General features: G+C 37.7%; 1 protein-coding gene across 8 annotated transcripts in view; it reads left to right on the top strand.

The window, feature by feature from the left end:
* The window catches only part of IQGAP2 (IQ motif containing GTPase activating protein 2), a 315054-nt gene extending 303098 nt beyond the window's left edge, over nt 1–11956 (top strand). For all 8 annotated transcript variants that reach the window (XM_002744847.6, XM_035291370.3, XM_035291369.3 and 5 more), the window contains 4 exons: nt 1780–1940; nt 4606–4743; nt 6053–6161; nt 11011–11956. In XM_002744847.6, the coding sequence (XP_002744893.2) occupies nt 1780–1940; nt 4606–4743; nt 6053–6161; nt 11011–11124 (522 nt within the window). In that variant the 3' untranslated portion in view covers nt 11125–11956. The remainder of the gene's footprint in view (nt 1–1779; nt 1941–4605; nt 4744–6052; nt 6162–11010) is intronic.
* The last annotated feature ends 1104 nt before the right edge of the window (nt 11957–13060 follow it).

Raw genomic sequence — 13060 nt, 5'->3', positions numbered from 1 at the left:
ATACAGATCCAGAGGTTAAAGGCAGTTAAATGACCAGAAAAAAAAAATAAATTTTCTCACCTTCTGGGAAGGAAATGCACTCAGCTTTGTTACTCTATAGAAAGTTATGTTCAATTCTAGCAGTAGGCTTTTTCCTTCTAGCCCAAGTGACTCAAGAGAAATAGCATGTCTTTCTTTAGGTTTGGGGTAGAAATGTTTCTCTTTGGGAATATGGGGTAGAGAAATATATGCTTTTGCTTTAAAAAAGAAAAAGGCTATCATGAAGGCATGATATTCTATTAAATGAAGATTATGTGAAGTATTTCTATTTAATGAAGAATTCTATTTAACAAAGAATATTCTATTCTAAATATTTAATGAAGAATTTTTACTTAAAGGCATGGGAAAGTTGTGGGGGCAGTATATGTGTATGTGGGTATTTCTTTGAATTCCTAGGGGAATGATTTTTAATTTGTCTACAAAAGCAAAATAATATTAAACAGGCACCATTTTCTTAAGTCAAACATTTTAATAACTTACCAATTAGAATTACCAAAAAAAACTTATCTGCAAGTTTAAATTTAGCATAGTTCTTATACGCTATAAGCAGCTTATGCAACTTAATGTTCAACAGGAATTCTATTTAAATCCAAGTAATAGTTGTCAATGCTGAATCTTTTCACTCTGTCTTAAAGGCCAGTGTTGTTTTTTCTCACACCTTGAGAAATATTTGTCAGATGAAAAAGTTTGTTCATTTCTTATTTCAAAAATGAATTCAACAATTAAATGTAAACCTTTTTAGTTTAAAGTGCTATTCAAAGAGGAATATTCAAAATAGTCTGAAGAGGCTAGGCACAATGGCTCATCCCTGTAATCCCAGCACTTTGGGAGGCCAAGGTGGGGAGATCACTTGAGGTCAGGAGTTCAAGACCAGCCTGGCCAATATGGTAAGACCCCATCTCAACTAAAAATACAAAAATTAGCCAGGCATGGTGGCATAGACCTGCAGCCCCAGCTACTCAGGAGGCTGAGGCAGGAGAATCGCTTGAGCCTGGAAGCAAAGGTTGCAGAGATCAGGCCACTGTACTCCAGCCTGGGTGACAGAATGAGACTCTGTCTCAAAAAACAAAAAAAGTCTGAAGAAATTGGATTTCTTCTGCTTTGTGCCCATTTTAAAACACAATTTTTCACTGGGCACAGTGGCTCATGCCTGTAATCCCAGCACTTTGGGAGGCCCAGGCGGGCAGCTCACCTGAGGTCGGGAGTTCGAGACCAGCCTGACCAACATGGAGAAACCCCGTTTCTACTGAAAATACAAAAATTAGCTGGGTGTGGTGGCACATGCCTGTAATCCCAATTACTTGGGAGCGCTGAGGCAGGAGAATCTCTTGAACCCGGGAGGTGGAGGTTGTGGTGAGCTGAGATCATGCCATTGAACTCCAGCCAGGGCAACAAGAGCGAAACTCTGTCTCAAAAAAAAAAAAAGAAAGAAAAAAACCCACACAATTTTTCCTTAAGCTAAATGTGTGATTATTCTAAAATAACTTTTTTGCTTTTCCATCAAGAGAAAAATTAACATTAACAAGTCTCTTAACGTGAAATATGTACACTTTTCAGTTCTGAAGTAAACAAAAGATGGGAACCCTGTGGTATTGAGAGTGAAATAAGGTACCTGAGATAAGCTACCAGTCAAGTTACAAATAGCAACTTACTGTTACTTGATAATCTTCTTGTTCCAAACTGGCAAAATCATAAAGCAAACCTCTGCTTAAATATGATAGCCCTTACTTGTTGTTTTAGGATATTCGAAATCAAAGAATCTATCGTAAGCTTCGAAAAGCTGAATTGGCAAAACTTCAGCAGACCCTGAATGCACTGAACAAGAAGGCAGCATTTTATGAAGAGCAAATCAATTATTATGACACCTACATAAAGACTTGTTTAGACAACTTAAAGAGAAAGTAAGTTAAAAATCACGTCATGTTCCTTTGTAATGTTGTAATTTATATGCGATGTCAATTCTGCATATCTAGTCTGTTGGGTTGGGTTTGGAAGAAAATTTTTTGCTGTCTTATGACCAAAAACTAGTCTCAGTTTTATTATTTGTCACTTCGAACTAAGAAGTCAGGAGTAAACGGACGCTTTTCAGTTTTCCACCAGCACTAGAATTAAAGTGGCTTACCTGTTGTATATTAAGCAAATAGCATTCGTAGTTGGGGAAGCACTTTTTGTTATTTCTTTTGTCTTTTTTAGTCAAAGATTTTTTAAAATGGTATTATTTTTTAAATCTTTTTTGAAATGTATTTTATATAATTGATAATGCCAGATATTTACTAATTGCGCAGAGCAGCTGAATGTTTTTAAATTGTTTAATGGTTTTAAAAAATTATTATTGACAAAACTGTCAAAATTTGGCAGCTATTATCCATTAGCATAAGTATTATAGATTTTTATATACAGCATAAACATTTTTAATGAATATCCTTTGCTTAGTAATTATTCTTACTACTAGACTATGATCAAGGCTAGTTAAATTTTGATTACCTATTTAAATATGCAACAATATTTTTATATAATCCTTATCAAATTGGCAGGAGGAAATGGTGCTGTATGGAAAAATCTGTTGCATTTATCATAGATCTTTTAAATTGTATTGCAAATTGACTATAATTTTATGCATTCATGAGGTACAAGGTGATGTTATCATTTATTATTACAATGTGGAATAATTAACATATTCATCACCTCAACTACTTAAGTTTCTGTGATGAGAACACCTGAAATTTACTGCTAGCAGTTTTCAACTGTACAATACACCATTATTAGCTATATTCACCACACTGTGCAATAGATTCCAAAAAAAAACAGATTCCTCCTAAGATTTCCCCCACCCTCCAGCCTCTGTAACCACCATTCTATTCTGCTTCTATAAGTTCAACTTTTTCAGATTCTACAAATAAGTGAGAACATGTGGTATTTGCCTTTCTGTGCCTGGCCTATTTCACTTAGTATAATGTCCTCCAACTCTATCCACATTGCCCCAAATGACAGAATTTCTTTCCTTTAAGGCTGAATAATATTCTTCTGTGTATACATATACGACATTTTCTTTACCCATTCATCTGTTAGTAGATTCTTGGGTTGACTTCATAACTTTGCTCTCGTGTGAGCAGTGCTGCAGCAAACATTGGAGTACAGACATCTCTTTGACAAACTGGTTTCAAATCTTAGACTAAACACCCAGTTGGATTGCTGAAATCACGGAAGATTTCATAAAGTGATGTAACTACATTTAATTTGCTTTGGGTCTCTCTCTCTCTCCATATATACACACATACACACACACACACACACACACACATACATATTTATGTATATATATATATGCACACACGCACAGAGTAGACTATATATACACACAGTATATAATGTGCACATACATTTACAATTATACAATATGCTAAATATATACATTATATAGTATATAGTGTATATATACTATACACTAAATAAATATATATAAATAGGAAGGAATGAAAATATATATACATTCATAGAGTATATATATTTTATATAAATTTATTTATATATGATTTATATTTTACATACTTTATATATTAATTTAATTTAATATATATTTGTATACAATTTATATATTTATATGGTGTATATATTCTTCCTTCTGCAAGGAAGAAGTTGGTCAAGCTTATCTTCAGTAGAAATGAGGTTGTTAGGGATTTACTTTAAGGCATTGTACACAAGATCCACAGTCAGATGATTTGGATTTGGGTTCTCATTCTCTCTTATATTGTGTAATCTTCAGCCCAGTTCAGTGAACTTTGAGCCTCAGTTTTCTCATCTTTAAGGTGGAATTAAGAGTACCAGCCTTGCCAGCTTGGCTGACATGATGAAACTCCTTCTCTACTAAAAATACAATAATTAGCCAGATGTGCCATGTGCCTGTAATCCCAGCTAGAGGTTGAGGCAGGAGAATCACTTGAATCCGGGAGGCGGAGGTTGCAGCCAGGATCACGCCACTGCACTTGAGACTGGGCAACAGAGCAAGACTCCGTTTCAAAAAAAATCTCTCCCCCCTGAAAATCAAATAGTACCAGACTCACAAGTATGGTTATGAGAGCTACATGATATAGTATATAGTGAAAGCATTTATTAGTTTCAAAGCACTATGGAAATGTGAGGTAATATTTATAAGGCACTTAAAACAATGCTCGCCATATAGTGTTTGTTAAATAGATTAAAACAGTCCTAGTAATATCTTTATGTAGGAATACACAGTTCATGTTATTGCACCAAAGCTACTTCTGAAATGACTAAAGATAGCCACTTAGTTCAGTATGCCTGAGAAAATAGAGTGTAAGTTTTATTAAAAATGTTAGTCCGTAATGCAGACTTCAGTCACTTGGGAAATCCCTTTCCCCTCAAACAGTTTAGTAGTGAAGTTTTACTCTATGGACAAAATTACCTACTATCACAAAATAAAAAGGTGTACCTTCAGTGCTTTGAGGCCCAGGTATGAACAGCAGTGTCATTCTGGGTATGGTAATTGCACTGCCAGAGGCATCTGCATTTGCCATCCTAACAACTGGTCTTTTCTTATTTTGTCAGAAATGCTCGGAGATCAATTAAACTAGATGGAAAAGGAGAACCCAAAGGGGCGAAGAGAGCGAAGCCAGTGAAGTACACTGCAGCAAAACTACATGAAAAGGGTGTCCTGCTAGGGATAGATGATCTTCAAACAAACCAGTAAGTGTGGCCTGGAATCTGCACAGAACACACATGCCATTTGATTTCTTGTGCCCCTGGAGAGAGCTCCATTTGGTCAAGCAAGGCTTAACCTTGATTACTGATGGGTGACAAGGGACGAATACACAAATTCTCATGGCTCCTCTTCCCTTGGCCTCAGCATCTGGTACTATCGATCATATGTAGTGTTGACCAGTGGTTGTCTTTCCCATGGCTTGTCCAGTGTGTTTGGATTTGTGAACCTCCAGAACTGAGTCATAGCAATGAGAATAAAAGCCTGTCCTTTGGTCTTGATGGATGAATTATCTACCATCACAAAACAGCACCTCTCCAATTTAAAATAGACTGTGCCAACCCCTGGGTCAGAGCCATTTCCAAAGCATGCTGTGAGTGTGCATATTCAATGTGGTGGAGAAAACAAACCACCTTCACAGCCCCACATCAGGCACCATGTACTGCCTCATTTTAAAGGGATCATAAGCCCAGTGTTCCATCACTCCCTTGTCCTAAAATCTCAAGGGAAGCCAGACTCACTGGCATTTGCCTCTTCTTTGACTCTTGCCTTCCTTTGAAGCCTGGCTTCTGTTTATCCCATGAAACCTCTTGACAACACCAATTCAGAAGAAAGTGCTTCTTCCTATTTTGAAGTTTCTTTTTTTTTTTCTTAATTTGAGGTGGAGTCTCGCTCTGTCACCCAGGCTGGAGTGCAGTTGGCATGACCTCAGCTCACTGTAACCTTTGCCTCCCGGGTTCAAGCAGCCTCCTACATCAGCCTCCCGAGTAGCTGGGATTACATGGCACCTGCCACCATGCCTGGCTAATTTTTGTATTTTTAGTAGAATCGGGGTTTCACCATGTGGCAAAGCTGGTCTCAAACTCGTGACCTCAAGTGATCCACCTGCCTCAGCCTCCCAAAGTGCTGGGATTATAGGCATGAGCCAAGATGCACGCCTGAAGTTTCTAAAAAGTAACCATTTGAAATACTCATTTGGCTATAGATCAATAACATTCATGTTCTGTGACTCACATATTTTCAACTATCTTATGCTCCTTAAGAGGAGGACCATATCTTCTATTTCTTTTGTCATAAAGCACCTATGTCAGAACTTTGTGAGCTGCAGATCTCAACAACAGCCATCAAACCTAGTGCTTGGAGAGCAAATTGGGGGAAAGGTGATGTGAGGATCCTTAGGATTTTCTTAACAAGCCATTCACTAAAAATGATTATTTGGGATTCCATTAACTTGTTGCAGCGTTAAGCACATCTGTATTTGGAATTTCACATATATGAATGTTCCTTTCTTCACAGGTTTAAGAATGTTACATTTGATATTATAGCTACTGAAGATGTAGGCATTTTCGACGTAAGGTCAAAATTCCTTGGTGTTGAGATGGAAAAGGTGCAACTCAATATTCAGGTAAGCTGCTGGAATTTCTTTATCCACACTGATGGTAAGTAAATGTTATATGTGGATCATACATTGCTATCCTGGCTCTCCCTCTTCATGACAACAATAAAGTTTAACAGAAGAGCAGTGCCAGCCTTTTTTGCCAATATTTGTTAAGTGCTGATGATGTTTAAAAGCTGTAACTTTTCAACCGGGCGTGGTGGCTCACGCCTGTAATCTTAGCACTTTAGGAGGCCGAGGTGGGTGGATCACCTGAGGTCATGAGTTCAAGACTGGCCTGGCCATCATGATGAAACCCCATCTTAAAAAAAAAAAAAAAAAAGGCTGTGACTTTTCAAATGATTGCAAATTAACATGCTTCTAGCTGGCAAACCATAGTAGTCAGTTTCTCTAAGCCACGTTTCCTGTTTAAAGCTTAGACAAAAGAGTATAAGTATTCCGAGCTATTAAATACATGCTATAAATTTTCCTTTAATTGGAAACTTGTGTTTCTTTCTAAGACTATGTATGCCAAAGACTGCAACTTTCATGATCTCATTTCTCCCTCTTTCCTAGAATGGATTTTCTTTTTTGTGGGGGAAGGGTGTGGGGGTGGGGCATTGAGACAACTCTGTCATCCAAACTGGAATGCAGTGGCACAGTCATGGTTCACTGCAGCAGCCTCAACCTCCTGGGCTCAAGCGATCCTTCTGCTTTAGTCTCTCAAGTAGCTGGGACTACAGGCATGCACCACCACATCTGGCTAATTTTTGTATTTTTTGTAGAGACACGGTTTCACCGTGTTGCCCAGGATGGTCTTAGATTCCTGGGCTCAAGTGATCTGCCTGCCTCAGCCTCCAAAAGTGCTGGGATTACAGGTATTAGCCACCATACTTGGCCCCTAGAATAGTTTTTACGTCTATTTATTAAATCTATTTGTTAAATGTTTGGGGTCACAGGAATGAAAGGCATTATGCAAGACAGATATCTATAAATAATAGAAAAATTATGTTTGCAATATGAATTATCATTATTTTCTCATAAGAGCCACATTTAAGCCAAGTACACATAAATGAAAACTGAGAAATCTAGTTTCTGTGAAAAAAGAAAAGAAAAAGAGGGCAGTGCAAACAAATGTTCATCTACCCCAACTTCTTAATCTTTAGCACAAAATCAATTTAAAGAAGTAATTGAATTTTTCTTTTTTGATGTAACACTTTTTAAATGGAAATAACATCTATTTACCTGGGCCCCAACCTACTTATAAAATGGTTTCCAGATATTCTGCCTATGTTTACATGAGTCATCTCACTAAGATCCTGAAAGTGATGTGAATTCTGGCCTCACTGTCTGCTCAGCCCATGGATTAACTCCCCATCATGGGAGCATATGCCAGAGCTCTTCTTTTCTGGCAGCCCTTGTAATTTTAAAAAGAAAAATGGAGCTGAATGGATTTGATAAGAACATTGAGATAATGGAGTAAATTAGAATTCCAAGATAAGATGAAAGCTGTTATGTAATTATGGAAAGCATAATTAAGTAAACAGTATTGTTTTCTAACTTACTTTAAATGTCACTAAATGTATCCATTTAACAATTTAGCTAATTAGGGTCTTCAGTCACCTTGTGTAACAGATAAATATAGGAAGAGAAAAGAAAATGCTTGTGGTGATACCCTTTAGTTAGTGATTCCTCTGTAGAAATAGTAAAAGACATATTATGTATTGCCAAGAAGGAAATGATACAGGGACAGTCAATATCAACTGGACCAATGAGTCACAGATGACCAGGAGACACCTTATATTGTGTTTAGAGAGAAAGCAGGAATTCCATAAGACTTCATACTGGGACAAAAACCAAGTTTCACTTGTTCCTCTGTTAAGAATTTAGATTAGCTGTTCACACCATTCATTTATACACATCATGGATTGTGAAATGTTAATCCTTAGCTATATGGAGGTGACTAATATGTCTTGGATTGTTCAAGTCAGTAGCACATAATCAGAACTGGCTACATCATTAGCAGGGCTCAGAGCAAAATAAAAATGTAGCACCCTGTTTTTAAAATTACTAGGGATTTTAGGATGATGACAGAAGAGAATAAAACCCCAGGAGGAATGGGGCCCTGTGCAGCTGCACAGACTGCACACCCGCGGAGCCAGCCCTGCATTTGATAGCTGTCAGATGTAAAGGCAGACTTCTATTTAGATAGGCAGCTTTCAGTCAATTGCATGAATGTGGAAATTGCCAAGGAGAAATGTGATGGCCAAGTCTTCACTGTGAGTAAAAGACCGGGAACAGGACTAAAGTTTAAAAGGACTAAGGAAAGTCCCTTCTGACATTACAGCTCTATGTCTCTTGGTTGTCTTCTGCCCATTCTCCCTTCAGTTCCTAAAGAAAACTGTAGGACAGAATTATATCCTGTAACTATAGGTCTTATATGTAACAGGAAGGTATGACTTATATGATACATGTTCTGCTTATAAAAATAATATCAGGAGCTGCAGGGTGGGCCTTCTTCCTTTCCTAGAAGAACTGAGGTTCAAGAAAGCTAATTATGGAAGAGGCAGCGGGGATCCAAGTTCTTCATCACTCTAGTCCACTGCCTGTCTCAAAGGATTCCAGTAGATCCTGCAAGACAACAGTAGCTTACAAAGGGTTTGCATATACCTTAATCTCATGTCTCATTCCCAGTAGCACCTCTGTGAAATTGGCAGTATTATTCCCAATTTACACACAAGGAAACAGAACTTCAGAGAAGTTATGTCATGTTGCAAGGTCTTAAGATAGCAAATGGCAGAGCTAAAACTAAGGTCTGCTTTTCAAATTATGAGTGCAGCCATGTTTTCTCTGCTCCCTACTTTGGGGACCCAGCTTACTTCCCCGACATATGCCATTCCTTTTCAATCTAACTCTATTGGTTTAATTCCTTTCCAAGAGACTTTGTTTACCAGATGTTGCATTTCCCAGAGGAAAAGTGAATCTCCTCTACACTCTTAATAGCTAAAAGCATTATTGATGAAAGGACTTCAATTCCCTATAGGATTTTAGTTCTAGAAGCATATCTGAATAATGTAGGGATTTACTTGAGTGGAGTTAGAGGTAATTGAGGAAGTGGAGGAGGAAGCTGTCAAGAGTCAAAGTTCTCTCAAAGATGACTCCAACTTCTATAGTTGACTTTCGAGAAACAAAAAAATGAGACCTAGATATTGTGCCAGGACAGTTCAAGAATGATATCTTCCATTAGGAAAGGCTTCCTGTACTTGTATTACTATGAAATGTTACAGCTTAGTTTCATGCATATGGCAGTGTGACCCAGTTATTATTTCTAAAAGAGAGTTGATTTCCTTTGTTTATAAGCTGGCAGTGAAAAACAGAATGATAGTCCAAGTTAAGAATGAGGGCGTGTTCTCAGTACAGAAACAGAAGTAGTCTAGATCAAGAAGTACAGACCACTGCTTAGTACAATGGTCCCCAAACTTTGGTCACACAACTTCATCAGGAAATAGTATGAGCACTTTTCTCCCTATATACATACTTATTTGTAAAGTATACACGCTTCTGCTGTTGTACTCTAAAATGTGCTTTATAAAATATATACAAAAATTAAATATCCAAAAAATGAGAAGAAATAAATAGAAATAGGAGTTGTAATATTATTTTTGCCTCTCCAGGGAATTTTCTTGCTCACTTCACTATAGAAAACACTGCTTTTTATGTTTATTTTATTTTATATATATATTTTTTTTTTTGGAGACAGAGTCTTTCTCAGTTGCTGAGGCTAGAGTGCAGTGATGCAATCTCGGCTCACTGCAACCTCCACCTCCCAGGTTCCAGCAAGCCTCCTGAGTAGCTGGGATTATAGTGTGCACCACCACACCCAGCTAATTTTTGTGTTTTTAGTAGAGATAGGGTTTCGCCATGTTGGCCAGGCTGGTGTCACTCTTCTGACCTCAAAGTGATCTATCCACCTCAGCCTCTCAAACTCCTAGGATTACAGGAATGAGCCACCACATGCAGCCAGAAAACACTGCTTTCTAAAGAATATGCATCTAGGCCAGGTGCAGTGGCTCAGCCTGTAATCCCAGCACTTTGGGAGGCTGAGGCAGGTGGATCACGAGGTCAGGAGTTTGAGACCAGCCTGGCCAAAATTGTGAAACCCTATCTCTACTAAAAACACAAAAATTAGCTGGGCGTGGTGGTGCACACTATAATCCCAGCTACCTGGGAGGCTGAGGCAGGAGCATCACTTGAATCCAGGAGGCAGAGGTTGCAGTGAGCCGAGATCGGGCCACTGCACTCTATCCTAGGTAGCAGAGCAAGACTCAGTCTCAAAAAAAAAAGGAATATGCATCTAGCCAGAACTTTGTGTTTTGAAATTTTCAATTAAAAATTGAAGTTATAATTATATATCTGACATTAACTTAACAATCATCATTTTCTTTCATATGGCCCTTATCAATTCTAAAAAACTATTTTCTTTCATCAAAGTCACAATCACTTGGGAATGTATTAAAATGCAAACTAATGGGTCCCACCAGAGAGCTACAAAGTCAGAAATTTCTGGGGAGGAGCCCAGGCAGCCTTTATTTTAACTAGCCTGTGTTTAAACCAGATGATTCTGATGTACACTAAAGTTTTAGAACCCCCACGTATGGCATGGTGCCATGGCATGCGCCTGTAGTCCTGGCTACTCAGGATGCTGAGATGGAAAGATCGATTAAGCCGGAGTTTAAGGCCAACCTGGGCAACATAGTTAGACCCCATCTAGGTGATTAGTTCAATTGAATCTGCCTTTTATCAACAAATTCTTCTAATATATTTTTTAAATGCACAAAATGCCAAAGCTAAGATTTAATGATGCTTTTTACAATTTCAGGATTTACTTCAGATGCAGTATGAAGGAGTAGCTGTAATGAAAATGTTTGATAAGGTTAAAGTGAATGTAAACCTTCTCATATACCTGCTGAACAAGAAATTCTACGGAAAGTAAAGTGCCTGCAGAAATGTCATGGATTCTATATCATCTGGATTAGGAAATGAATTTGTTTAATATTTTTGTTTTAAAACATGATTGAAATCACCACTTATTATAAATGTGTGATTTTTTAAAATGGTCAAAACTGTTCTGAAGAATGTACCCATGTGCCTTTTTGATAATTTGATACTATTATAGATTCATACATAAAATGAATTAATGTAAACACATCCACACTGTACTGTGGTATAGGTACTCTGATTTAAAACTTTGGACATCCTGTGATCTGTTTTAAAGTTGGCCGGGTGGTGGTGGGGATTTAGCTGACTAGGGACAAACATGTAAACCTATTTTCCTATGAAAAATTTTAAATGTCCCACTTAAATAATGTAATTCTTCATAGATTTTTTTTGATCTGTGGATAAATGGAAACCTAATTATTTGTAATGAATTATTTAGACAGATAGTTCTAAGCCCTGTCTTCTGGGAGTTATCAATTTTAAGGAGAACTTTTGTGCAATTCAAAATGAATATTTTATAAGTAATTGAAAATGACAACACAATAACACTTTCTGTATAAAAGTATATATTTTGTGTGATTTATTCCTACTAAATAAAAGTGCACTACTGCCTCATGTAAAGACTCTTGCACGCGGAGCCTTTAAGTGACTAAGGAGCAACACGGATAGTGAGCATAGTCCCCGCCTCCACCCCTCACAATTTATTTGAATACTTCAATTGTGCCTCTCAATTTTTTGTAATGCTAAAAAATCAGTATCTAGCTGGTTTTTAAATGTATTCTCTGGAAATTGTTTTATGTAAAATAAATGTTACTTAATTACATTAATTTGGCTTTTAAGTTGTCTTAATAAATCAAAGTCATTTAGTGGGTAGGGGATGATTCTTGGTGGGGTTTCTCAGGAAATAATACAACTCTTGCTGTACTGGTTAGGATATAAAGCAAGCTGCTAAAAAGGAAAGATACAAAACCCTGGTGGCTAAAACAAGGGGTACAAGTTTGTTTTTCTCAAATTCAGCTCAAAGGTGAGCAGATCTACCAGGTAAAGAGTTACAGGCGGGTCAGTTGGCTCTGTCCTTGTACTGATTCCCCAAGACAGATAAGGATGGGAAAGAAGTCCAGGGCAAGCCTTTTCAGTTATATATATCACTTTCACTTCCACTTACATCATAGTGGCCAAAACTGAGTCACATGGACACAGCTGGCTAAAGATAGTCCCTAACTAGGCAGCCATGTAGCCAGCGAATACAAGGGGTAGAGAGGAAATTGGGTATGTTATTAAAAGGAAGAAAAGGAGTGTGATTCCTGCTGACAGTTTAGCAGTCTCCACCACAATAGGAATCCAGACTCTCAGGCCAGAACCTCCCTGCCACTTTGTTCATGCCTTCAACAGGCTTTATTTTTTCACAAATTGCAAAATATTGAGAAAGTAGGTTAGTTTATGCTCATGTGGCACAAATGAACTTTAAGACCAACAGAATTTGGAAAATTCAAATTTTAAAAAAAAGTAGAATCTGCTACTTTAGTGATGGTTTCAGGCTATATTTGTATTTTTGACAAAGAGATGAATGGCATAAAACAATGCTCACTATCTCAACAGTTTGTGGGTATGTATGTTTTTTAATGCATTGGCCTTAATATAGGCTTTGGTAAAAGGGATCAAATATATGGTTAAGTTTCACATTGAAAATAAACCTCCCAGCCGGGCGTGGTGGCTCCCACCTGTACTTTGGGAGGCCAAGGCAGGTGTATCACTCGGTCAGGAGTTCAAGACCAACTTGACCAACATGGTAAAACCCCATCTCTACTAAAAATACAAAAATTAGCTGGGCATGGTGGCACACACCTGTAATCCCGGATACTGAGGAGGCTGAGGCAGGAGAATCGCTTGAACCTGGGAGACGGAGGTTGCAGTGAGTTGAGATTATGCCT

Source organism: Callithrix jacchus, chromosome 2, assembly GCF_049354715.1.
Source record: "Callithrix jacchus isolate 240 chromosome 2, calJac240_pri, whole genome shotgun sequence".
Taxonomy (NCBI): domain Eukaryota; kingdom Metazoa; phylum Chordata; class Mammalia; order Primates; family Cebidae; genus Callithrix; species Callithrix jacchus.
The sequence above is the reverse complement of the archived record's forward strand: the minus strand, read 5'-3'. Positions and strand labels throughout refer to the sequence as shown.